At 34.4% G+C, this 20597-nt stretch overlaps 1 protein-coding gene across 1 annotated transcript in view; it reads left to right on the forward strand.

Annotated features, from left to right (window-relative positions):
- Window positions 1-20597, forward strand: part of LOC129220653 (A disintegrin and metalloproteinase with thrombospondin motifs 7-like) — a 92240-nt gene that overhangs the window by 38031 nt on the left and 33612 nt on the right. Inside the window, exons 8-13 of the mRNA XM_054855082.1 lie at window positions 1491-1636; window positions 8002-8065; window positions 12150-12255; window positions 14431-14558; window positions 15521-15641; window positions 19322-19563. Of these exons, the coding sequence (XP_054711057.1) occupies window positions 1491-1636; window positions 8002-8065; window positions 12150-12255; window positions 14431-14558; window positions 15521-15641; window positions 19322-19563 (807 nt within the window). The remainder of the gene's footprint in view (window positions 1-1490; window positions 1637-8001; window positions 8066-12149; window positions 12256-14430; window positions 14559-15520; window positions 15642-19321; window positions 19564-20597) is intronic.

Genomic DNA, 20597 nt, shown 5'->3' on the forward strand with positions numbered 1-20597 from the left:
GCCATGTAGTTTTATTTTATGTCTTTCCCTGCCATTGATCATTTATTTTGTGCATCTTAACAGTTTTTTTTTGTTGAATGAAGCAGCTTTTTTATGTTTTAATTACAGTAAAAGTACAGTTCTTAATTATAAGAAACTTTAATGTTTTGTTGAGGAATGCTTTAAAGCAGTTTGAGGGGTGTTTATAAGTGTCTTAAAGAATTTGGTATGTTTCAAAACAATTTGTATACATACCCTCTTCTACAACGCGAAATTTCAACTTATTACGCGAAGAGTCTTGGAACGCATCCCTCGCGTAAGTCAGGACTCGACTGTACTTCATTCGAATGTAAGGGAATTATATATTCAATACGAGAAACTATTTACAGGTGACGCTACTAAGACAATTTTGGATGAAAGATAATGGAATAAACGCCAAAATTTAGCTAGATTACAACAAATTAATCATAAAAATAATTACTATTTACAGAATTTGTAACAATATATTGTCGCCTCAGACCAGCAGTATCTAATTCCAGGAATTACTGTAAAATATCCCACTGGTGCTTTGTATTATCTTTGATACATTATTCTATCACTTTTTTGCTCATATTATAAATTTAATGGTTGTCAGTGGTAGTATTCTATATTATCCTACAGTTTTGTTTTCGAATTCGATACGAAGATTTTTAATAACTCGAATTTTTTCGCATTCCCCGAAACTTCGACTTATCGAAGCTTTACTTATACGATTTTTTTTTTCTTTTTTTTCTGACGACGTTTTTTCAAAAATCCCACTCAATTCTTTTCTTATTTCGTTAGACAGATGGGATAGCTAATCAATCAAGTACGCTTCGATCGCTAACAGCTGGATTGCTCGCTTGGTGTGTTTGACGATAAACAATCGAGTTGCGGAAATATTTTACAGTTGGTAGATACTATTTGGTCCCTTTTTTGTTTATTTGGCGGAACATTTTAAATTGCAAAAAATAAAATAAAATAAAATATAAACAACCGCTTCACTCGCCAAAGGGCTGAGTTCATTGCCGTCTCTGTTGCGACGGTAACGCTGGGTTACAGTAGCGTGGTTGCTTGGCGCGTTAAGCGTGAACTATACAGTTGGAGGATTATTTTGAGTTTTAAAGCAACTGTGAATCTAATTTAATGTTTTGGTGAATAGTTTTAAATTCCAGAGAAACTTTAATAGTTTTTTTTTGAAAATGTGTGTACGCATCATACTTAAAGAAAAATGATCATTTCACATCAGAGGGAGAGGGAGGGTTAGATATGTATTTATTCAAGGGACTTCCTTTAATTATTAGCACTTGCATCGCCTTGAGGGTACTCTAGTATGATATGTGACGTAAGTACCAGCAATGACATTACTTATTACTAGATTTACTTTGAAATTGCTTATTCGTTTATTACATCTAATGTGAAAGGAAATTTCACCGCATGTTTTGCTGGAAATGTTTTTATTTGTCTTTTTGATATTCCTCCTTTTGTTCCAGTGGTGCCAAATGGGCCGCTGCACCGAAATCGGCGAACATCCAGAAGCTATCGACGGTGAATGGGGACAATGGGGACCCTGGTCTCCCTGTTCTCGGACCTGTGGAGCAGGAGTGACGCTTTCGCAACGCCACTGTGATAATCCAATGTGAGTATAGTGCAGTGGTTTCTGCTTATGCATTTTCTAGTCATTTTTTTTCTGGAAATGTAGAGAAGGAAGTTACGATTGTTAATTCATCCAATAAAAATGTTTTAAAACCTTATTTTTTCAAAGAATTATTCACTAGGGTTCTTCATTCATTAATCGTAACTCTTCTACAGAAATTATAAATCGAGAGTCTCATGTTAAAACTAAATATTTTTAACTGTGCAATACAACTTTTTCGTTATCAATTTTTTACTTTTCTTAGTTTTATTGACACTCAAAGTAAGTTTATTTATTTATTTAGTATATCTATATTTATTTTTTATTATTTAGTGTATTTTTTAGTATTTTTTATTATTTAGTAAGTTTATTTATTTATTTATTATTTATTTATTATTTAGTATATATTTATTTATTTTTTATTATTTAGTGTGCAGACATTGAAAGTAACTTTCAGCTGTACCGGTCAACGTTGCGTCACTTGCAATTTTTAGTTTATTTCCCTTTAAAATTGAAAAGAAAAAAAAAGTAGAAGGCCCAATGCTGCAGTTTACCGATATAGTTATGAAATAGGTTTATTACTCTTCATTAAAAAAAAAGGCAATATTGTGGTATATGTAACGAGAATCGGTGTGTCAAGGCCAAATAACTTTGCCACTGCATTCTGACTGTGAAATCTTATAAAATGACAGAAATCTTGCAATCTTCCAAAAATTACAGAAATCGCATGTTGCTGTGAAGTACAAAAGGAGAGTTTTTAAACATTTTGAAATTTTATTTCTCTACGTCAAAGTTGGAATGATTTTAATGCAATAATTTATTTTGTATCCCAAATCTGATGTGGCTCAAAGGGGCCCTCAATGACAGAATCACTTTGAACCAGTTAACAATTCCATTTAAATGGATTAAATCATCATTATTTCTTAATCTTGGATAAATATACAATACTTTAGGAGTTTTCTTCCGTTTTATATCAATAAATACAATACAGTAGAACCTCGTTTATCCGGACTAACTGGGAGCAAAGGCAATCCGGATGATTGAAAATACGGACAAAATGAGAACATTCTTAATATGCATACTTTTCCTTTATTATATACTAGTGGCACCCGCACGGTTTTGTCCGTAGTAGAAAATTAAAAGGTCATTTGGTTCGCTTGTATATTTACAAATAATGGATGATGAATTTCTCGCCAAATGGCTATGTTCATTTGCTCTCCCATGTTACGGTTCCACGTTATGATAATTTCGTAATTTATTCGTCCACGTTGTGATAATTTGCTGGGTAAAATTTTCTTAAAATTGGAATAGAAAAAATAACAAAATCGAATTTTCGAAAAATCGCTTCGAGGTGCACACCCATATGCTACAAACTAACTTTGTGCCAAATTTCATGAAAATCGGCCGAACGGTCTAGGCGCTATGCGCGTCACAGAGATCCAGACAGAGAGACTTTCAGCTTTATTATTAGTAAAGAAAAAACAGCCTCGTAACAAACTTTCAAGGAAATTTCAGGGACACTTTACTATTTACAGTTCAGCTGTAGTGGGGTCTGACTGAAGCTTCAAACGCTATGTTTGTTAGATTACTGTAATTTAGTGTATCACCTACTGTCTAACCACGGATTGTATAGAAAGACAAACATCCGGTTTACACGCGGAAATGGAAGCATCTATTAGTATTCAGGAATGTCAGATTTTGCAGATGTATGTTAGCCTCTAAATTAAGCAGAGTCTCATTCAAATGAGCGGAATCTGCGCATAAAATTTTTATTTTTCCCCTCATTCAGATGGAGTCGCCCTAACTGGATGTTTGCCAATTCCATGCAATCCGTGGTCAAACAGTATGTAGTACATTTTCTCAAAATCAAGAGCGAATGTTTGGCACATATATAATTTCTTTCTTGCTATCATAATTTAGATTTATCGTTTGAATGAATATATATATAAATATATATATATATATATATATATATATATATATATATATATATATATATATATATAAATAAACAAACTCGATAAATCTGATTCGGAGCTCCGGATAAATGGGAGCCGGAAAAACAAGGTCATCATAACTCTTAAAATATTATTGGGCAGTTTAATTTAGAGAAATTGGGGTTGAAAGTTACAGTGAATGACTGTAACTAATTAAGATTTAATCATGTTCTTAATGTTTAAATGAAAGCTATCTTATAAATCCAGTTGTTATTCGTATTATAATTATCCTATCTTGAAGATTTAAAGGCGTTGCGTCTAATAAGTCTACGCGAGATCACGTTAAGGTTTAATTATTATAATGGATTTGAACTGAGAGCTTTCAGCTCTAATGACTCTTTACACTGTTCTAATTGAGCTATTATTTCTGGTACCATGGTTAATAATCGTAATTTGCCGCGAGAAACTCTTCTAACAATAAAGTTCAATATCCTTTTTCTTGGTGGATATAAATTGACTTTTAATAGAGAAACTGAATCAGTTAAGGAGAATATTTGATGCGAATTTGGAAATCACGCCAGCAAAGTTTTTTTTAATTACCTATTTTGAAACGTATTGTTTTGAAAAGAAAGTGTGTTTGCGTTTATTCAGTGTTTCAAGTTTTTCTGCAAGTTCAAGATTTATCGTCGTGATTTACTTGCAAGGAATAAGTCTTTATATTGAAATAATGAATTATTGACGAAAATGGTTATTTTATTAATATTTTTACAATGAATGCTTGCTATTCACAAGAGAGAAGCTTCGCAAAAAAGAAAAAAATCTAACTATGTTGTGTTAACTTTATCTTCATTACAACTAATAGTGACACCGTTTACTGCTAAGTAATCGTTTCAATGTTAAATTGAGTTTGGATTTTCTGAACTCGTGTCTCGTATTCCGAAACACGGATTTTGGAAACATACATCTGACTTTGAAACTATTCCCTTTTAAGGCTAGCAAATATGATATTATTGTTCAAGTACTTTTTACGAAGGAAAATGTTTTAAACTAACTTTTTGTAGCACGCCAATTAAAATTTATAAATATATGAGAATAACAATATCTAGATCCCATTATTAATTTGAAAGAATTATTTATGCTTGGACTATGCAAGTCTAGAAGACGAAAAAAAAAAACTTTTAGCATTACCTCAGATTTTAGTATGTTTAAAAAAGGAAAATCAAGGAAAAAGGGAATTTAGGGGCGAAAAAAATTTTTGTTTTACTAATAATAAAGCTTAAAGTCTCTCATTCAGGATGTCTGGCTGTCTGGATCTCTGTGACGCGCATAGCACCTAGACCTTTCGGCCGATTTTCATGAAATTTGGCATAAAGTTAGTTTGTAGCATGTGGGTGTGCACGTCGAAGCGATTTTTCGAAAATTCGATTTTGTTCTTTTTCTATTTCAATTTTAATAACAGTTTACGGAGCAAAATTATCATAAGATGGACGAGTAAATTACGAAATTATCATAACGTGGAATGGGAGAGCGAATGAACATAGCCAATTGGCGAGAAATTCATTATCCATTATTTGTAAATATACAGGCAAACCAAATGACCTTTTAATTTTCTACTACGGGCAAAGCCCTGCGGGTACCACTAGTAAATAAATAAAACCTGAAAATGTTCAGCATTATACCAGGCTATAATATTATTTTCAATACACTTGCACAAAATATTGCATTTAAAAATTTTCAATTCAAAATTTTTAGGACAGTAAAAAATCAAGAATTTTTAACTTAAATGTAATTTATGAGCTTGAGTTTCGTAGTGGATGATAAAACGTTTCAAATTCAATCTTGAAAGCTACAATAAAAGGCATTCAATTCTTTATTCTTCAACACAGTTACACATTATGAAGTAGAAATATATACCACATACCAGTAGGATAAATGTATGTCTAATTGCTTTTTTACTTGCCCTGTTTTTTCATCAAAGTGAATTACAAAGAATGATAAAAAAATAAAATAAAACTTAATAAGGAGGGATTTAAATTAATAAGGTGGAAGTCCAAAATAAATTATGTGCTTAAACTTTTATCAGATAACTTGATACTTTTTGCTATCTGAATCATCAAAATATCCCTGTAAATTACAGATAAATCATTTAAGGATGTAAATTAATAATTTTTTTGATGGCAACTTAAACTAAGAAAACTTCCGCTTTTTAAATTTGATCTTGGAGTGAATTTGGAGCAAAAGCTTTGGATTGCTTTATCATAATAAATTCGTTTTCAGTAGAAGACGAAGAACAATGAATTAAAAATACAGCTTGTGTTTTCAAGTTACTTATCACTCTCTTATGTCTCGCCATATCTGCATGAGACAGTACCTGCAAAAATCCTTCATTATCAATATTGGAAAGATCATGTACAAACAGAACAAAATGCTTTAAATTCATACTTTTCTCTTTTCTGCACGGCACCATGTGCTGATCCTGCATCCATTTCTGTTTGCTTTTGCCATCACAAGGAAGAAAATTTCGTTTTCCGTGGCATTTTAATAAAACAAATTACTATTTACATTTTTAAAGCAAAAAGTTAGTGACTAAATTTAACAATTATATGTGCAAGAAATAATCCAACTTCACTGAATAGAAACACAAAGCAAACTGACTCTTTGTACTGTGAGGGCAAACTAATGCTTAAACCACACACGAGATAAGCACCATAAAAATAAATATTACTTCTCCCCAGGGGACAAATCATTTAAATTTGGTTTAAACAAATTTTTGGAACAAAGTGTTAAAATGTGGGTTATAACTCAACACATTGTATTTTGTTGTTTCAATTACTTATGATACCTTTCACCGCACCCCCCCCCCCCTTTGCCACAGAACTGCCATTTTTGAGGAGGGAGTACTCTCCCGTCCCCCTCTGGTTCACATATTTTTCATTTCTTTTCAAAGTGGAAAACAATAAAAAAACAACAGATCATATTGCTTTCCCCTAACTCTTTTTCTGCAAAATTTGCTGCACAACTGTTTTTATGTTCTTTATCATTTTATTTTTATGTATTTTTTGCAGAAGAGGAGTGACTGCAAGGGTTACAAAGTATAGATAAAACAAACAGCTTTATATTGAGAGCATGTGTTTTGAATAACTGCATCCCCCCCTTCTCCAGAAAAAAAAAAAAAAAACACCAGTGGCATTGGTTTTTCCGTTTCTTTTTAGAGAAAATTTCTCAGGGACTACAAAGTTTATTTTATTCTAAAATATAGGCATATTACCATGAAAAGTTTCATTTTTAGGTTGAACTTCATTTTTTTGCGTGTAATAAAGAAAATGTTAGTAATGTTAGGACAAAATACGAAATTTTAGGAATTTTAGGACAAAATTTGAAATTTTAGGACTTAGGACAACTCTTACCCCTGCGATACTTATTTGCATTACACTATACATTATTTATACACTTATCCATATTACACTTATTAATGCTAAAATTTTAAGCTTTGGCTCATAATTTCTATGTATATTTTAATCGGAAAAACCATTATGTATCATAATAAAAGGTACCAAGTTAAAAATAAATAGAACAAAATGTATTCATTTGTATTGGGTATTGTTAGTTTCAGTGATTGCTGTAAGAGTACTTATTTTCGCTACTCTTGCGAGTCCGTCATAATCGCAAAAGTTTAAGTCTCGCAAAATGTAGAGTTTTTTTTTTTTTTTCAGCTTTCGATTTTGTTCTTATTAAATTCGCGAAATCGGCGATATCTTCTTTTTTGCCAAAACGAAGAATGCTTCTACAATATATCTTTTAGAGCAATTTGTGTTCATTAAAACTATCTCAAAAAAATTTCCTTTCGTTGATTATGCCAGCATAAAAGCTTATTAATTTGTGGATCAATTTGACCAACGTTAATACATTTTGAAAAAAAAAAAAAAAGTTCTTACTGACTTAAATTTCGTCAATAAAGCTATTGAAATAATTATTTGATTGAAAAATATTAATAATATTACAGGAAATTTTGTTTTGAAACGTATCATTAGTAACAAAAATTAGAAAAATCAAAATGTAAAACGTGTATCAACTATGCATGGTCTCTCCTATTATTACTATTTCAAATATGCAGCAACTTACTAACACCAATTTAAGAGTTTCGTGCTAAAAACAATCCTGATTACACACATGAAATAAATCGTAAAACTAAAAACTTTAAAGCTAATATTATTTTATATGTTTTATTTATACATTCTTTTTTCACAGGTCTCTTTCGTTTAGAAACTGAAACAAGTTATTTTTTATTTGTACATTTAATATTCTCTTATTTTGATTTTAAAGAAGCATATTATTTGTTTTTCTTACGCAATAAAAAGTGGTTTTCCAACCGCATGTAAAATATTTATTTCCTGAAATACTTGTTTTACGTGTGCATGTATTTATTTTTAGGCCAGCTGGCGGTGGACGATATTGCATAGGAGAGCGAAAAAGGTACAAGATTTGCAATGCTGAGGTATATATTCGAACAATTTAATTCGTTTCAAAATTCATAGCTGATATATTTCTTAAAACATTTTTTTTTTTTTGCTCGTGAATTCCACGCTACTATTTCAAGATTTACATTGTTCTTGGAAAGACGGCGAGTCTCCTGAAGCTTCAAACTTTAGTTTTATTTTTAGTGAAGTAAAAAATGCTCATCTCAATTTCAGTACTTTAGCACAGAGATAATTATTTCTTTAGTAACATTTAAATGCCGTTTCAGAAGACAATACTGTTTGAAACATAGAGAGCTTCTGACGTTTTGTACTTGTTTTCGAAGTTATTTATTTTTGAAATTATTTATTTCAAAAAATCGTATTAAAATTGTCTTCACGTGCAATCTGTAATGCAATGATGTATAATATCTTGATTTTTCACCAAGTTTTATAAAAAATCAATTTCTAAATTGTATTTTGTTCAATTTTTCATTTTTCTTACATATTTTTTTCTTAGAAGCCGGTTTGATGATAAAACTAGTTTTCAAATTGATCTAATTACCTAAATTATGTTAGATTTCTTTCTTTTTTTCTTTTTCCCCTTATAAAACGTATTTTACCAGGAAAAGTTAAAATCAGAAAACAAATAGAATTGGAAAATAATTATTATTGTTTTTTTGCTACACGTGATGTATTTAAATTAAATTGAACATCTCACGTTCCAGGCCTGCTCAGAAAGTGCTTCAAGTTGCAACCTATAATGCAACAGCTATGCATAATACAGGGTGATTATAATTAAAGTTCCATTTTCAAAACGCTGTAAAAATAAAACCACTGGTCAGAATGACGTCAGATTTCAACAGCATTTTATCGAGGAAGGGGGAAAACGTATGGCAAATGAAAATTAAATAGTTGAAATTTTTAGCAATAGATGGCTCTGTAAGCATCATAATTTAATAGCGGTCGTTTATTCTTTCATCAAATTGGTCTTCAACCATAGGCGGATTTAGAACTAAGTTCCTGGGAGGGGGGGCAGCATTTTTTTTTTTTTTTTAGCATTAGCAGTTGCATTGATTACAACTGGCTGGATTTAGACTTAGCGTGCCCCAAAGCTATTTCAGGGTTTTGGTCTCTTTAGTAGTCTGGTCAACTTTTCTATCGGTGGCAAAAAAAAGGGCCATTTTTTAAAGCCCCCCCCCTCCCCATCCATTATACATAAGGTCTAAGGTGGAAAATGGAATCCCTCTTAAGTAGGAGATAGAATATCTCCAATTTTAGGGGGTTCGGGGTTTTTTCCCCGGAGGAATTTTTGTAAAGTAGATATAAAATTCTGCATTTTGAAGCCTTAGAAGGGGTAATTGGAACTACTAAAATCTCGAAGACAAATAGCAAAACACTTTTTTGCAAATTACGATAATACACAGTAGAAATGGTTTTCGGTTTGACAAATCAATTACAGCAGTTTTCAGAGAGAAAAAGCGAGAAAGAATAGAAGATTGTGCATTGTTATTTGCTTACTTTGGCTGTCGGTTCAATTCAATCAGTTTTTGATCACGCCTCCAACCCACCGACAAATACAACAATGAATTAAATACAAAATGATCCATAGTAAAAAAATGCTTTAAAAGAAATGGTGTATAGATTTAGAAAATAGGCACATTTGGACAATTCATAATTGATAAGAAATAAAGTTGAAGCACACTTTGCTTAGGAATTTCAAAAACTCATCGAATCCGTTTCAAGGACTCGAGAACAGTTAAAATTATTTAAGGCACAAAAATTGGCCTTTCCAGTTTCTGAAATTAAGTACTTGATTGTACTGTTTTACAGTATTGTTCTAACTTTGTAAGAAACAACTATTTTAAGTTTGGGGCCTCAGTGGTCGAGCGGTATCGCTCAGCAACTGCTTGCATGCAGAGAGGCACAGGTTCGATTCCCGCCCACTGCCCTGGATGTTTTTCTGATTTCCTTGTATTGTAATAAATCTGAATTGTGCTATCTGTCTTATGTGTCTGAGCAAAAGTCGGACTTCCACCTAAAATGGGGCTCAGTCAAACGGAAGCCACTCATATTAGCCTCAAAAGCGGATTAACGCCTTCGTTATTCATTACCTTGGGTGCTCCAAGGGGAATCAGAAACAACAACAACATTTTAAGTTTAAAAGAAAAAAAACTATTGATTTTTTATTACAACAACTTTTTATTTTCAATTACAAGTAGTGCAAAAAACGAAAAAAAAATAGAGGTAGTGTTTTTTTTTTTTCCTTCTGGGCTGCACAGAATAACAATATACAGAAGTAAGATAAACGCAAGTAATACAAAATAATTTCCAAAATTACTGCATTCAGGATTAAATAAACAGCAATATATGAAACATGTGAGTCACAAAAATTTATCTCAAGTGAAATGCTACAGAAACGTGAGAACCATGATTTTTATATTTTTGATGCAGGATGTGGCAAGGAGCTAAATTGGACACATTTCGGCATTTCTCCCCCTACAACCCATCAATTGTTATAAATTTTTAAATTTATGGTTTGTATTCACACTTTTCCAAATTTTCAAGGTTTTCAAGTACTTTAAAATGGAATTTATTTTTTCAAGTAGTTTTCTTCTTTTCTTTAAAGAACAAATCATGAAATTTTCCGGAGTTAGGGGCCTTCAACAAAGCGGGTGCCCTCAACTATAGCTTGTTTAGTTTGTAGGTAAATCCGTTTTTTTTTTAAATCTTTGTTTTAGTTTCCAAATTGTTGAAACAGTCGTTGATCATTTTAAGTATAGCGGCTGATTACTCATATTTTCACTCATATACTTGCTCTAATGGTTTTTAATTCAAAGTAGTCGTTTTCAACACATTTCAACAACCCGGTGACAGCTTTGCTCTTTGTAATACAGTGTATGGTCCCCCCCCCCCCCCCGTCAGAAAAGGACAGTCACTATTCTCTTCATTTTCACTTCTGAACTTTTCAAAAAAAGAAAAAAAAAGTCATGATTTTTTTTTCACATTTTTGAAATGTGTGCTGTTACCATGTATAAAGTCCTCCCAAGACTGGGGGGCATTGACCCCCCTCGCCCCCCCATAAATCCGCCCATGTCTTTAACTGTCGTGAGACTGGCACAAAAAATGTTCAATATGCTGTCCCCCATTTTCTGAAACAAGTTAAAATCGAGAAACAGTATGTTCCACAACTGATCGAAGTTTTTCCGGGCTAACGTTTAAAATGTGTTGCGCAATGCGTGCCATCAGCTCAGCTAAGTTTGCAATCGGAGCACTGAACACAACAGCTTTCAGCTAGCCCCATAGCCAGAAGTCACACGGGTTAAGATCAGGTGATCTGGACGGTCAGGCTGTATGGAAATGGCGGCTGATAATTCTAGCATTTCCGAAATGGCGCTTCAGCAACTGCTTCACTGGATTCGCGATGTGCGGAGGTGCTCCATCTTGCATAAAAACGACTTCATCATGACGTGGTTGCGCAAAAGGCATTCACAGCGCTTACCAGTTACGGTACAAGTAACAGGACCGGAGGCACCAGTCTCTTCGAAAAAATATGTAAATCAAGACAGCTGTCATGCGCATTAAATTATGAAGCTTACAGCGCCATCTATTACTAAAAATTTCAACTATTTATTTTTCATTTGCCATACGTTTTCCCCCTTCTTCGATAATATGCTGTTGAAATCTGACGTCATTCAGACCAGTGGTTTTATTTTTACAGCGTTTTAAAAATGGAACTTTCATTATAATCACCCTGTATTTTAATTTTTCACCAAGTTAAAAAAAAAATCAATTTTTGAATTGTTTTTTCGTTTAATTTATTTTTATTTTTACATTTCTTTGTCTTAGAAGCCAGTTTATTGATAAAACAAGTTTTTAAACTGACCTAATTCCTAAAGTTATATCATATTTTTTTGTCTTTCTTTTTTGTTTATCCCTCTCTCTCTCTTTTTTTTTTTTTTTTTTTTTTTTTTTTTTTTGTTGTTGTAGTTTTATAAAACGTGTTTTCCCTGAAAAAGCTAAAATGATTTGGCAGGAAATCACTAAGCAGTTGGAAAATAATTTGTATTGTTTTATGATACGCTTAATGTATTTGAACTAAATATGCCACGTGTATCATTCCAGGCCTGCCAAGAAAGTGCTCCAAGTTTCAGATCGTCTCAGTGCAGCACCTACGATTCGGTGCCTTACAAGGAGGAGCTGCATAGATGGTTACCTGTCGCCACACCAAGTATGCACTAGAATTGTTTCTAGCATTTTTAAGCGAGATTAGTTGAGTTCAGAATATACAGGGTACGATTGAAAAGTAATCGAACTTTTGCCGCCGCGCGGTTTCCAGGCGTCAGAAAAGAATGATTCTTTGGCGGAAAACGTCTGATTTTGTTCTTTCATGCCCAACACGAGTCGGTACGCTGCGAGCAGCGCAGAAGTCAATATCGCGCTACACGCGAAGGTTCTTTTTGCGGTCGGTTACGTTTTTCCAGTGATGAAAATGCAACAAATGAGATTGATCAGCATTACACAATCAAGTTTTGCGTAAAACTAAAAAAAATAAATCTTTACTTAGACCCAAGACCTGTTTAAGGAAGCCTTCGGAAATGATGTTCTGTCCCGGACACGAATTTATGAATGGCACAAAGTATTCGAAGACGGCCGGAAGGACGCCGAAGACGAACAACGCGCATGGAGGCCTTTGACTTCAAAAACTGACAAAAAAGTAGACTATGTTCGTGAATTCTTGAACATCGACCTTCGGGCAAACATCCGGGAGATGAGTAAACAGTTAAATCTAACTTACTACGGCGTTCAAAATATTTTGACCTAAGAATTCAGCATGCGAGGGTATGCGCGAAACTGGTTCTCACGGTTTTGATTGCCGAGCAAGAAGAAACACGTGTGCAAATGAGTCGTGAAGTGTTGAAATTCCAGAAATGTCTCTCCGGGACTTCTTTTTGTTCCCGCTCATCAAAAGAAACCTGAAGGGAAGGCATTTCCAGTCGATAGCGGACATACAAAAAAGTGTAACCAACAATCTAAATGCTATCCCGGAAGATGCGTTTAAAAAATGCTTTGAACAGTGGAAGGACCGCTACCGCCGGTGTATGAACCCAAGGGATGTATTTCGAAGAATATTAAGTGCATTTGTAAAAAAGTTCAATAAAATTGTTGTTCCAGCAAAAGTTCGGTTACTTTTCAATCGCACCCTGTACTTCTTGTTTAACTTAAGAATTATTTGCCATAATAAATTTACATTATATCTTTTCATCGTTGACCACCCTGTCATCCGTAGCATTTACTGTGCTATAACCAACGTAACGTAAAGACAACCGACACCTTAAAAAAAGAAAAAGTTTTACAACATTCATGTCATAAAATTTGATGACCATTTTTCCGAATTACGTAATGTAACCTTTTATTTACTTTGAAATTAAATTTGCTAATTTCCATAGCAACTACGGAAACTTCGTAGCAGTTGGAGGGAGGCTAGGGCTAGAGCCCTATATAGATAGGCCGACGCATCAGCTTAAGTTTAGCCATTTTGGATCGGATTTTTCTTTGTTGCACTGCTTAGGTTACCACAGCAAAGTTTTGGATTTCGCCAAATTTGCAGAAAATAATATTTTATTTTTAAAAAACTCATGTGTCGCTAATATTTGCGTGAACAATCACCAACGCGACAACTCGCCAGAAAAGACAATCACTCAAACACGCGCTCCGATCTAAAAAGGCTGATTTTAAGCTGCTGCGTTGGCTCGTATATATAGGGGCCTTAGCTAGGGCTAAACTAAAATAATCCAAATGCTTTCAAATGGGGACATTTTTTTTTTTGGAATTTGTAAAGAAATACCTTAAAAATTGTTTTGAAACGTTCATATAAGAGGCCAGTGACCTGTTCACGCGTTTGTGGGCCCCTCGTCGAGTTGCATTTTAAGGCTCCTTACTCTAATGTGAACAGTTTTTCATGCGCAGTTTTGGACCTCTTTCGGTTCCCTTAGGTCGTAGGGATCCCTTGCAACTGCGACATGATAAATTCCACCACCGTAAAAGATATACTTTCCAGTAAAAATTGAACCACAAACTCACGACAGAAAAATATGCCTTTGTGGAAAAAGATTTTCTTCCGATAATTTTCAGTCATTCATTCCAATAGTTTCAATCACTCGATGAAAGGAGATTAATAAAAGTAGAGCAAGATTTAACAATTATATTACTCATTTTTTGTGCAAATTTTCAACACTAATTTGATATTTTTCTTGAAGATCCAAAAAACAATGTTGAGATTTGAATTTCTTAACTCTTAAGTTTTTCTACCTCTGGGATGACAAACTGTTTAAAAAAAAAAGAAAAGATTTAATAACTGTTATTATCCAGAGAATGTTTCGATGATGTTCCTCTTCATTTTCAGTGACACCGTGTCAGCTGCACTGCAAGCCCGAAGGCAAATTCTTTTCAGTCATGCTTTCAGACACGGTAGCGGATGGCACAGAATGCAATCCTGGGACGAGAGATGTTTGCATCAATGGGAAGTGTAGAGTAAGTATTTGAATTTCTATTTAGCAAACCGTTCTAGGGCACAAATCCACATTAACTCAGTAAAAGAAAATATTATTACAACGTTAAATCGCACAAATTTGCAGTCCTCTGCAAATCCAGTGTAGTGAGCGAATCGTTAAAAAAGCAGATTTCGACAGGAAAAAACTGTATTGTAGCAAAATTACATACAACTGTTTAGCTGACATGAAAAAATATCAAAACATTTTCCGCATAATTTTTAACAAAGAATTGGAGTCGGACACGTGTGTCGTAAAAATAAAACACGAGCAATCTAAGGCTTTATCATTGTAGTTCAGCTGCAGCGGTGTTTGTTTTATACATAATTCTTTCTACAAACTATGCAGGCATGGGCGTAGCCAGAATGGGGCAGGGAGGGGCAACTGCCGCTCTCTTGAAGAGAACCTTTGACTCCCATGCTCTATCCAAATGTCAGCAAATATAATTTAAAATTGCAATTTTAGGACTTCAGTTTTGAAACATACCCAGGTGAGAGCCACATAACAGCTTTTTCTACCTTCGTCTGACCAAAAAAAAGCATTTTTTTTTAGAGGGGGAGGAGAACTCTAATTTCAAGCAGTTTCCGATGTTGGCACTGGGAAGTGGGAGGGGGGGGGCAACTAAAAAACACTACCCAGTTGCAACTATGCTTGCCCCTCCCTAATGGGATTCCTGGCTACGCCCGTGTACGCAAGAGCTCTACATTTAACGAAAATGAAAAGTGAATGTGCGTACTTAACAGTTTTGTTATCAGCTATAATTATTTAAAGCTTCCTATGTCAATATATTTTTAAATCTACAAATGTAGATCCGGATAATCTTGAGATTTGGATAAATGAGACCGAACAAGCGAGGTTCTAATGCATTTACAAAATCTGTAACAATATCTAAATTGCACTGAAACTGTTGCTGCTTTGTAAATTATATGGTGTGATTCTTTTTAGCATGTTGCCTGCGATTGGGCCATTGATAGTGAAGCTCAAGAAGACCGATGTGGTGTGTGTCACGGAGATGGTACTCAATGTCTGACGATGAGAGGGAACTTCACTCTTCGCATTGGACTGGGTAAGAAACTTCAATACATATAAAGAATGTTCGAAATATTCTAACTTTGCGTCGGAACAACATTTTTTAAAAACATTACTTTGTAGATGTAGATAAAATGTAGGGTCAGTTCGGGTAGCATATAAATAACCTTTACTCAGCTAAAGACGTTGCCGTAGTTTTGGGACTTATAACTGGCCAGTCGACGCCAATGTGTCGTCCATGATTTTTTTTTTTCTATCCAGCGCATGCGAAAAATTATCGTTCTTCAGAAGGTTTGAATTCACGTCTAGAAGCTATTGTATCAAAATTGAACAATAATTAGAGCATATAGAACAAGCTATAAAGGAGATGGAGGACGTTTTTACTTGAAATCCAATCAGCAGTTTTCAAATTTTGCATGGTCTCTAGCAAAGTAAAAGTTGTCCATATGCGTTCAGGTAACGAAAAACAGAAGTTTAGTGTTTTAAATTTAGATCAGCAGTTACTAAAACTAGATTGCTCCAATCTCATGTATCTGTGATACATGTAGAATCAAGTGCTTTTGCAATTTAAAAAAAAAAAAACCGAGCTGATGTGTGCATCACATGACTTCCTTTTGCCCCCATTTAAATATAATAGTGCCTCGGAGTGAGGGGAAAAAAAAAACACTTTAAATACTTTCATTCCAAATCTGTTGCGAACCGAAGCAAGGAAAACGTTTTATGCAGATAAATTTTCCCAATATTGGCCAAATTGAAACCAAAAAAAAAAAAACCCGCCAAATTCGTCGCTAAGTTAGTGAAAACACTTGGCAACCAAAAGCTTGGCGATATATTGGCAAGTGTTTGCCAAATTATAGCATTCAGGAAGATTTTCTGGTAATTGTTATTGTAAAATGGCGGGCTAACGCATCGCTGATTTTTACGGTAATTTTTACCGGAGAAATAAGCGATCCCAGCGCCAATTGGTTGCTGCGGCCTACCAAGGAAACCGTAAAATTTTACAGTAACATTTGATTTTTACGGTAATAGTTACTGGCAACATGGATGCCAGTAACTATTACCGTAAATATTCCGGAAATTTTTTAACAGTGCACCGCTTGAGTTAACATTGAAGTTAACAATGATTTTACCCCAAAAAAGTGTAAAAGACCTCCTTTGGAACATCTGAATGCAAAAAAAAGATGCACAACTAGACCCCACTTGGAGTCTATGTACCAAATTTCAACTTTCTAGGACATACCGTTCTTGAGTTATGCGAGATACACGCACATACATACGTACGTACATACGGACGTCACGAGAAAAGTCGTTGTAATTAACTCGGGGCTCGTCAAAATGGATTCTTCAGGTGTCTATACGTTCTTGGGCATGTATCCACGTGTGGTCGGGTTGGAAAAAAAAAAAAAAAAAATCAGTATTCATTCGGTGGCGAGCAAAATGGAAATTTAGGCGGATTTTTGAATGAAATTTTTTTCGCGAATACAATACTTCCTTCTTTTGTAAAAGGAAGTAAAAAGAATTTGATTTCTGAAAATCTGAGATGATCAGATTCGGATTTTTCTTTTTGATTGATTTTACATAAAAGGATTCCATGACGTAGGTACCATGGCACCACAAGAATTCTGATACCTCTAGGCGAATGCTGATAAACTGATCTTTTTACTTCCTTTTTACAAAAAATGAAGTATGGTATTCGCGAAAAATTTTCACTCAAAAATCGACCTTAATTTCCATTTTACTCACCCCCGAAGGAATGTTGAGTTTTTTTTTTTTTCGACTCGACCACTCGTGGATAAGTGCCCTGTATAGACACGCGAAATATCCATTTTGACGATTCACGAGTTAATTACAACGAGTTATCTCGTGACGTCTGTATGTACGTATGTATGTATGTGAGTATGTGCGGATGTGCGGATGTATGTCGCATGCGGAAATGCAGTATGTCGCATAAAGAACGGTATGTCCTAGAAAGTTGAAATTTCGTACGTAGACTCCTAGTGGGGTCTAGTTTTGCACCTCCCTTTTGGTTGCATTTTGCCATTTCTAAAGGGGTCTTTTGCCCCTTTTTGGGGGGAAATCATTGTTAATTTCGATGTAAACTCAAGTGGTGTTATAATTTGGTGGACACTTAGCGATATATCGCCTGTATTTTGGTCGCCAAGGTTTGTCGCCAACTCGGCGTCAAATTTAGCGATTTTTTTCTTTTTAAAATCTGATTTCAATTTGGTTACTGTTGGCGATATTTAGAGAGTAAACTATTGAATCACATTAAAAATGCCAATAATGGGGAAATTACATTAAATTGGAATAAAAGGAGGTCGTATGATGCTAAGATCGTTTGAAATCAAAATGCCAAATAGTTCAGCTTGTTCTCTAGTTATTCTACATGGGCGCCCATATGCAAAATGGTAAGGGGGTGGGCTCAGACATTTTCCCCATGGTTTAGTAAGATATTTTCCCCATATAAACTGATTTCAGTAAAGATTAGAGTTATTAAATTTTGAGATTTTTAATAATTTGCTCATTAATGGTTGGAGAAGAAATGTTTTTGGTGGAATCCATGTCAATTCAGTAAGGGGCCTAACGTGATGGTCTTGGATTTTTTTGAATTTAACATATATGTTAAAATTAAGAAAAAATTAATGTTTTTTTTTTTTTTTCGCCCAAAAAAAAAAAATCCTGTTCCGAGATACAGGCCACCAAAGATGGCGATCCTGTCATGATATCTCACTTGGGATTTTCATCAAAATTTTAAGGAACATTATCTCAGGAACGGTAGTACATATTTTGTTGCGATTTGTTTTATTTAAAAATATATGTTTTCTTGTTTAAAAACATATGCAACATTTTGAAATATGTGCTTTAGTTTTTTTTCCACAGTCTTTAAAAAAAGTTTAAATTTGATGTTTTTCAAAAATGTCAATTTCATAAATTTTCATTTTTTTTTTTCTTTTTGCAGGTTCTTTTTTTGCAGTTTTTTAGTACCACTGAGTACTACGTTCCCTGAAAAGAAGAGCTTCCACTTTTTCGTTTAACAGATTTTAGAGGCATTTGATAAAATGAGGAATTTTAATTAACTTTTACGTAATGGCATACCTGAAAATTCTTTTTTTTTTCAGCAAGTGACCAGACACACTTTTAATTTAGTCATCTAGCTAAACTTTCATTTTGTGTCGCCATTTTATTCAGGATATTGAATTTAGTGAGAACAAGATGGCATATTGCGCTCAACTATTCTTTCGGCGCTACGCAGAAAGGTTGCGTGGGGAAATGCAGCGAATCGGCTGTAGTTCGCGTTCTTGTTTTCATCTATACTAATAATATAAAGCTGTAGAGTTTGTTTGAACGCGCTAATCTTGGGAACTACTGGTTTGAAATGAAAAATTCTTTTTGTGTTGAATAGTCCATTCATTGAGGAAGGCTATAGGCTGTATAACATCACGCTATGACTAATAGGAGTTTAGCAGCAATAAAAAATGATATGAAAACGGGAAAATTTATATTATAATATAAAATGCTTGAAACACAAAATATGCGTAGCCACGGTGGCTCGACCTGAAAAGGCGGGCGCCGCGATCCAGTGGGCGTATGTTCGAGTCAGCCATAAGGCAAATCTTCATGTCAGCCATAAGAGGGGGGGGGTGAACCCCCCTCTCCTCCCCAATGGGCGCCGATGTTGCTCTATATTATTTACTAAATTGACTGTTGTTCTTGCAGGTTACGTTCAGATCATATTGGTACCTAGCGGATCCCGCAACATCCGGGTCGACGAGCAGAAGGAAGCCACCAACTACCTTGCGGTGCAGGGTGAAAGTGGCGAGTTCTACCTGAACGGGAGATGGTTCATTCAGTGGAGCGGAGAGTACAAAGCTGCTGGAACCACTCTTTATTATCAGAGAGATGGCGAAAAGGAATCCTTGCACATACCGGGGCCCACCAAAGAGAATCTCAGGATTTTGGTTAGTAGTTCACTTCACAGTTTGCTCTAATCAATTTTTAGCCTACTTTCCCAGTAAAAGTCAGAGAAAGAAGAAAAAAGCATGAAAGAAGGCTTAATGCATGTTAAAAATATCCCGAAAAACAAAAAAAAAGTAAAAAATAAATAAAATAGTTAGATAAATATTGAAAAATTAAAAATTGGAAAGTAGGGTATTGAGATGGGGAAAAATGTCTGTCTGTCTGTCCCCCCTAATAACTTTTGAATGAATAGTCCGATTCGAACAAATTTTTTTTTTGTTAGAAAGGAGGGGGAAAGTAGGGAAACGCTTTTGATGAAAAACGTGTATCAAAAATATCTTTTTGATTTGAACAAGTTTTCGTTAAATTTTGAACAGTTCAAATCTCTTAACATTAGCGCCTAAGGGGAAACTGAAAGTCAATATAGATTCCGAACTTAAAGGCGGATTTACTTCAAACATTGTTGGAAATAGCTCTTGACGACCTACTCCCGACTCCGACAATTTTGGCGCTCCTGACTCCGACTCCTGTGCCCGAAAATTACTCGAACTCTGACTTCCCGACTTTGAATCTGACGTCGTATCTTTAGCAAAAATTTATGCCCGGAGGAAAAATGGCTGACTCCGACTCTTGGATATTCGACTCTGACTCCAACTCCTGTATCAAATAATAAGTCCTACTCCGTCTCTGCTGGTAGACTTGCGGACTTTTGGGGGAAATGACCGATTTCAACTCCGAGTCTTTGAATTTAAAACTTTCGGCTTTCGAATCTAACTCTTCTCTCTCTTTCTCTGTCCAAAAATCAGATGGACTCCACAGCCGCGGTTTTTACTGTGAAATAATTGTTTTAAATATGTGTTGATTTTATTTTCAAGCTAAAGTTTTAATTTATGTATTCAGTTTTTGGCGGAGAAATTTGGAGTCCTTTATGTTTCTACATAAAGATATGCGCAGACGATTTTTTTTTTTCGACAATGAAAAGTATTTCTTTAAGTTGACATTTTATTGTTTTTATTTATTTTTGAAAGTACATTAA

This window comes from Uloborus diversus, chromosome 4 (genome assembly GCF_026930045.1).
Source record: "Uloborus diversus isolate 005 chromosome 4, Udiv.v.3.1, whole genome shotgun sequence".
In the NCBI taxonomy this organism is placed as follows: Eukaryota; Metazoa; Arthropoda; class Arachnida; order Araneae; family Uloboridae; genus Uloborus; species Uloborus diversus.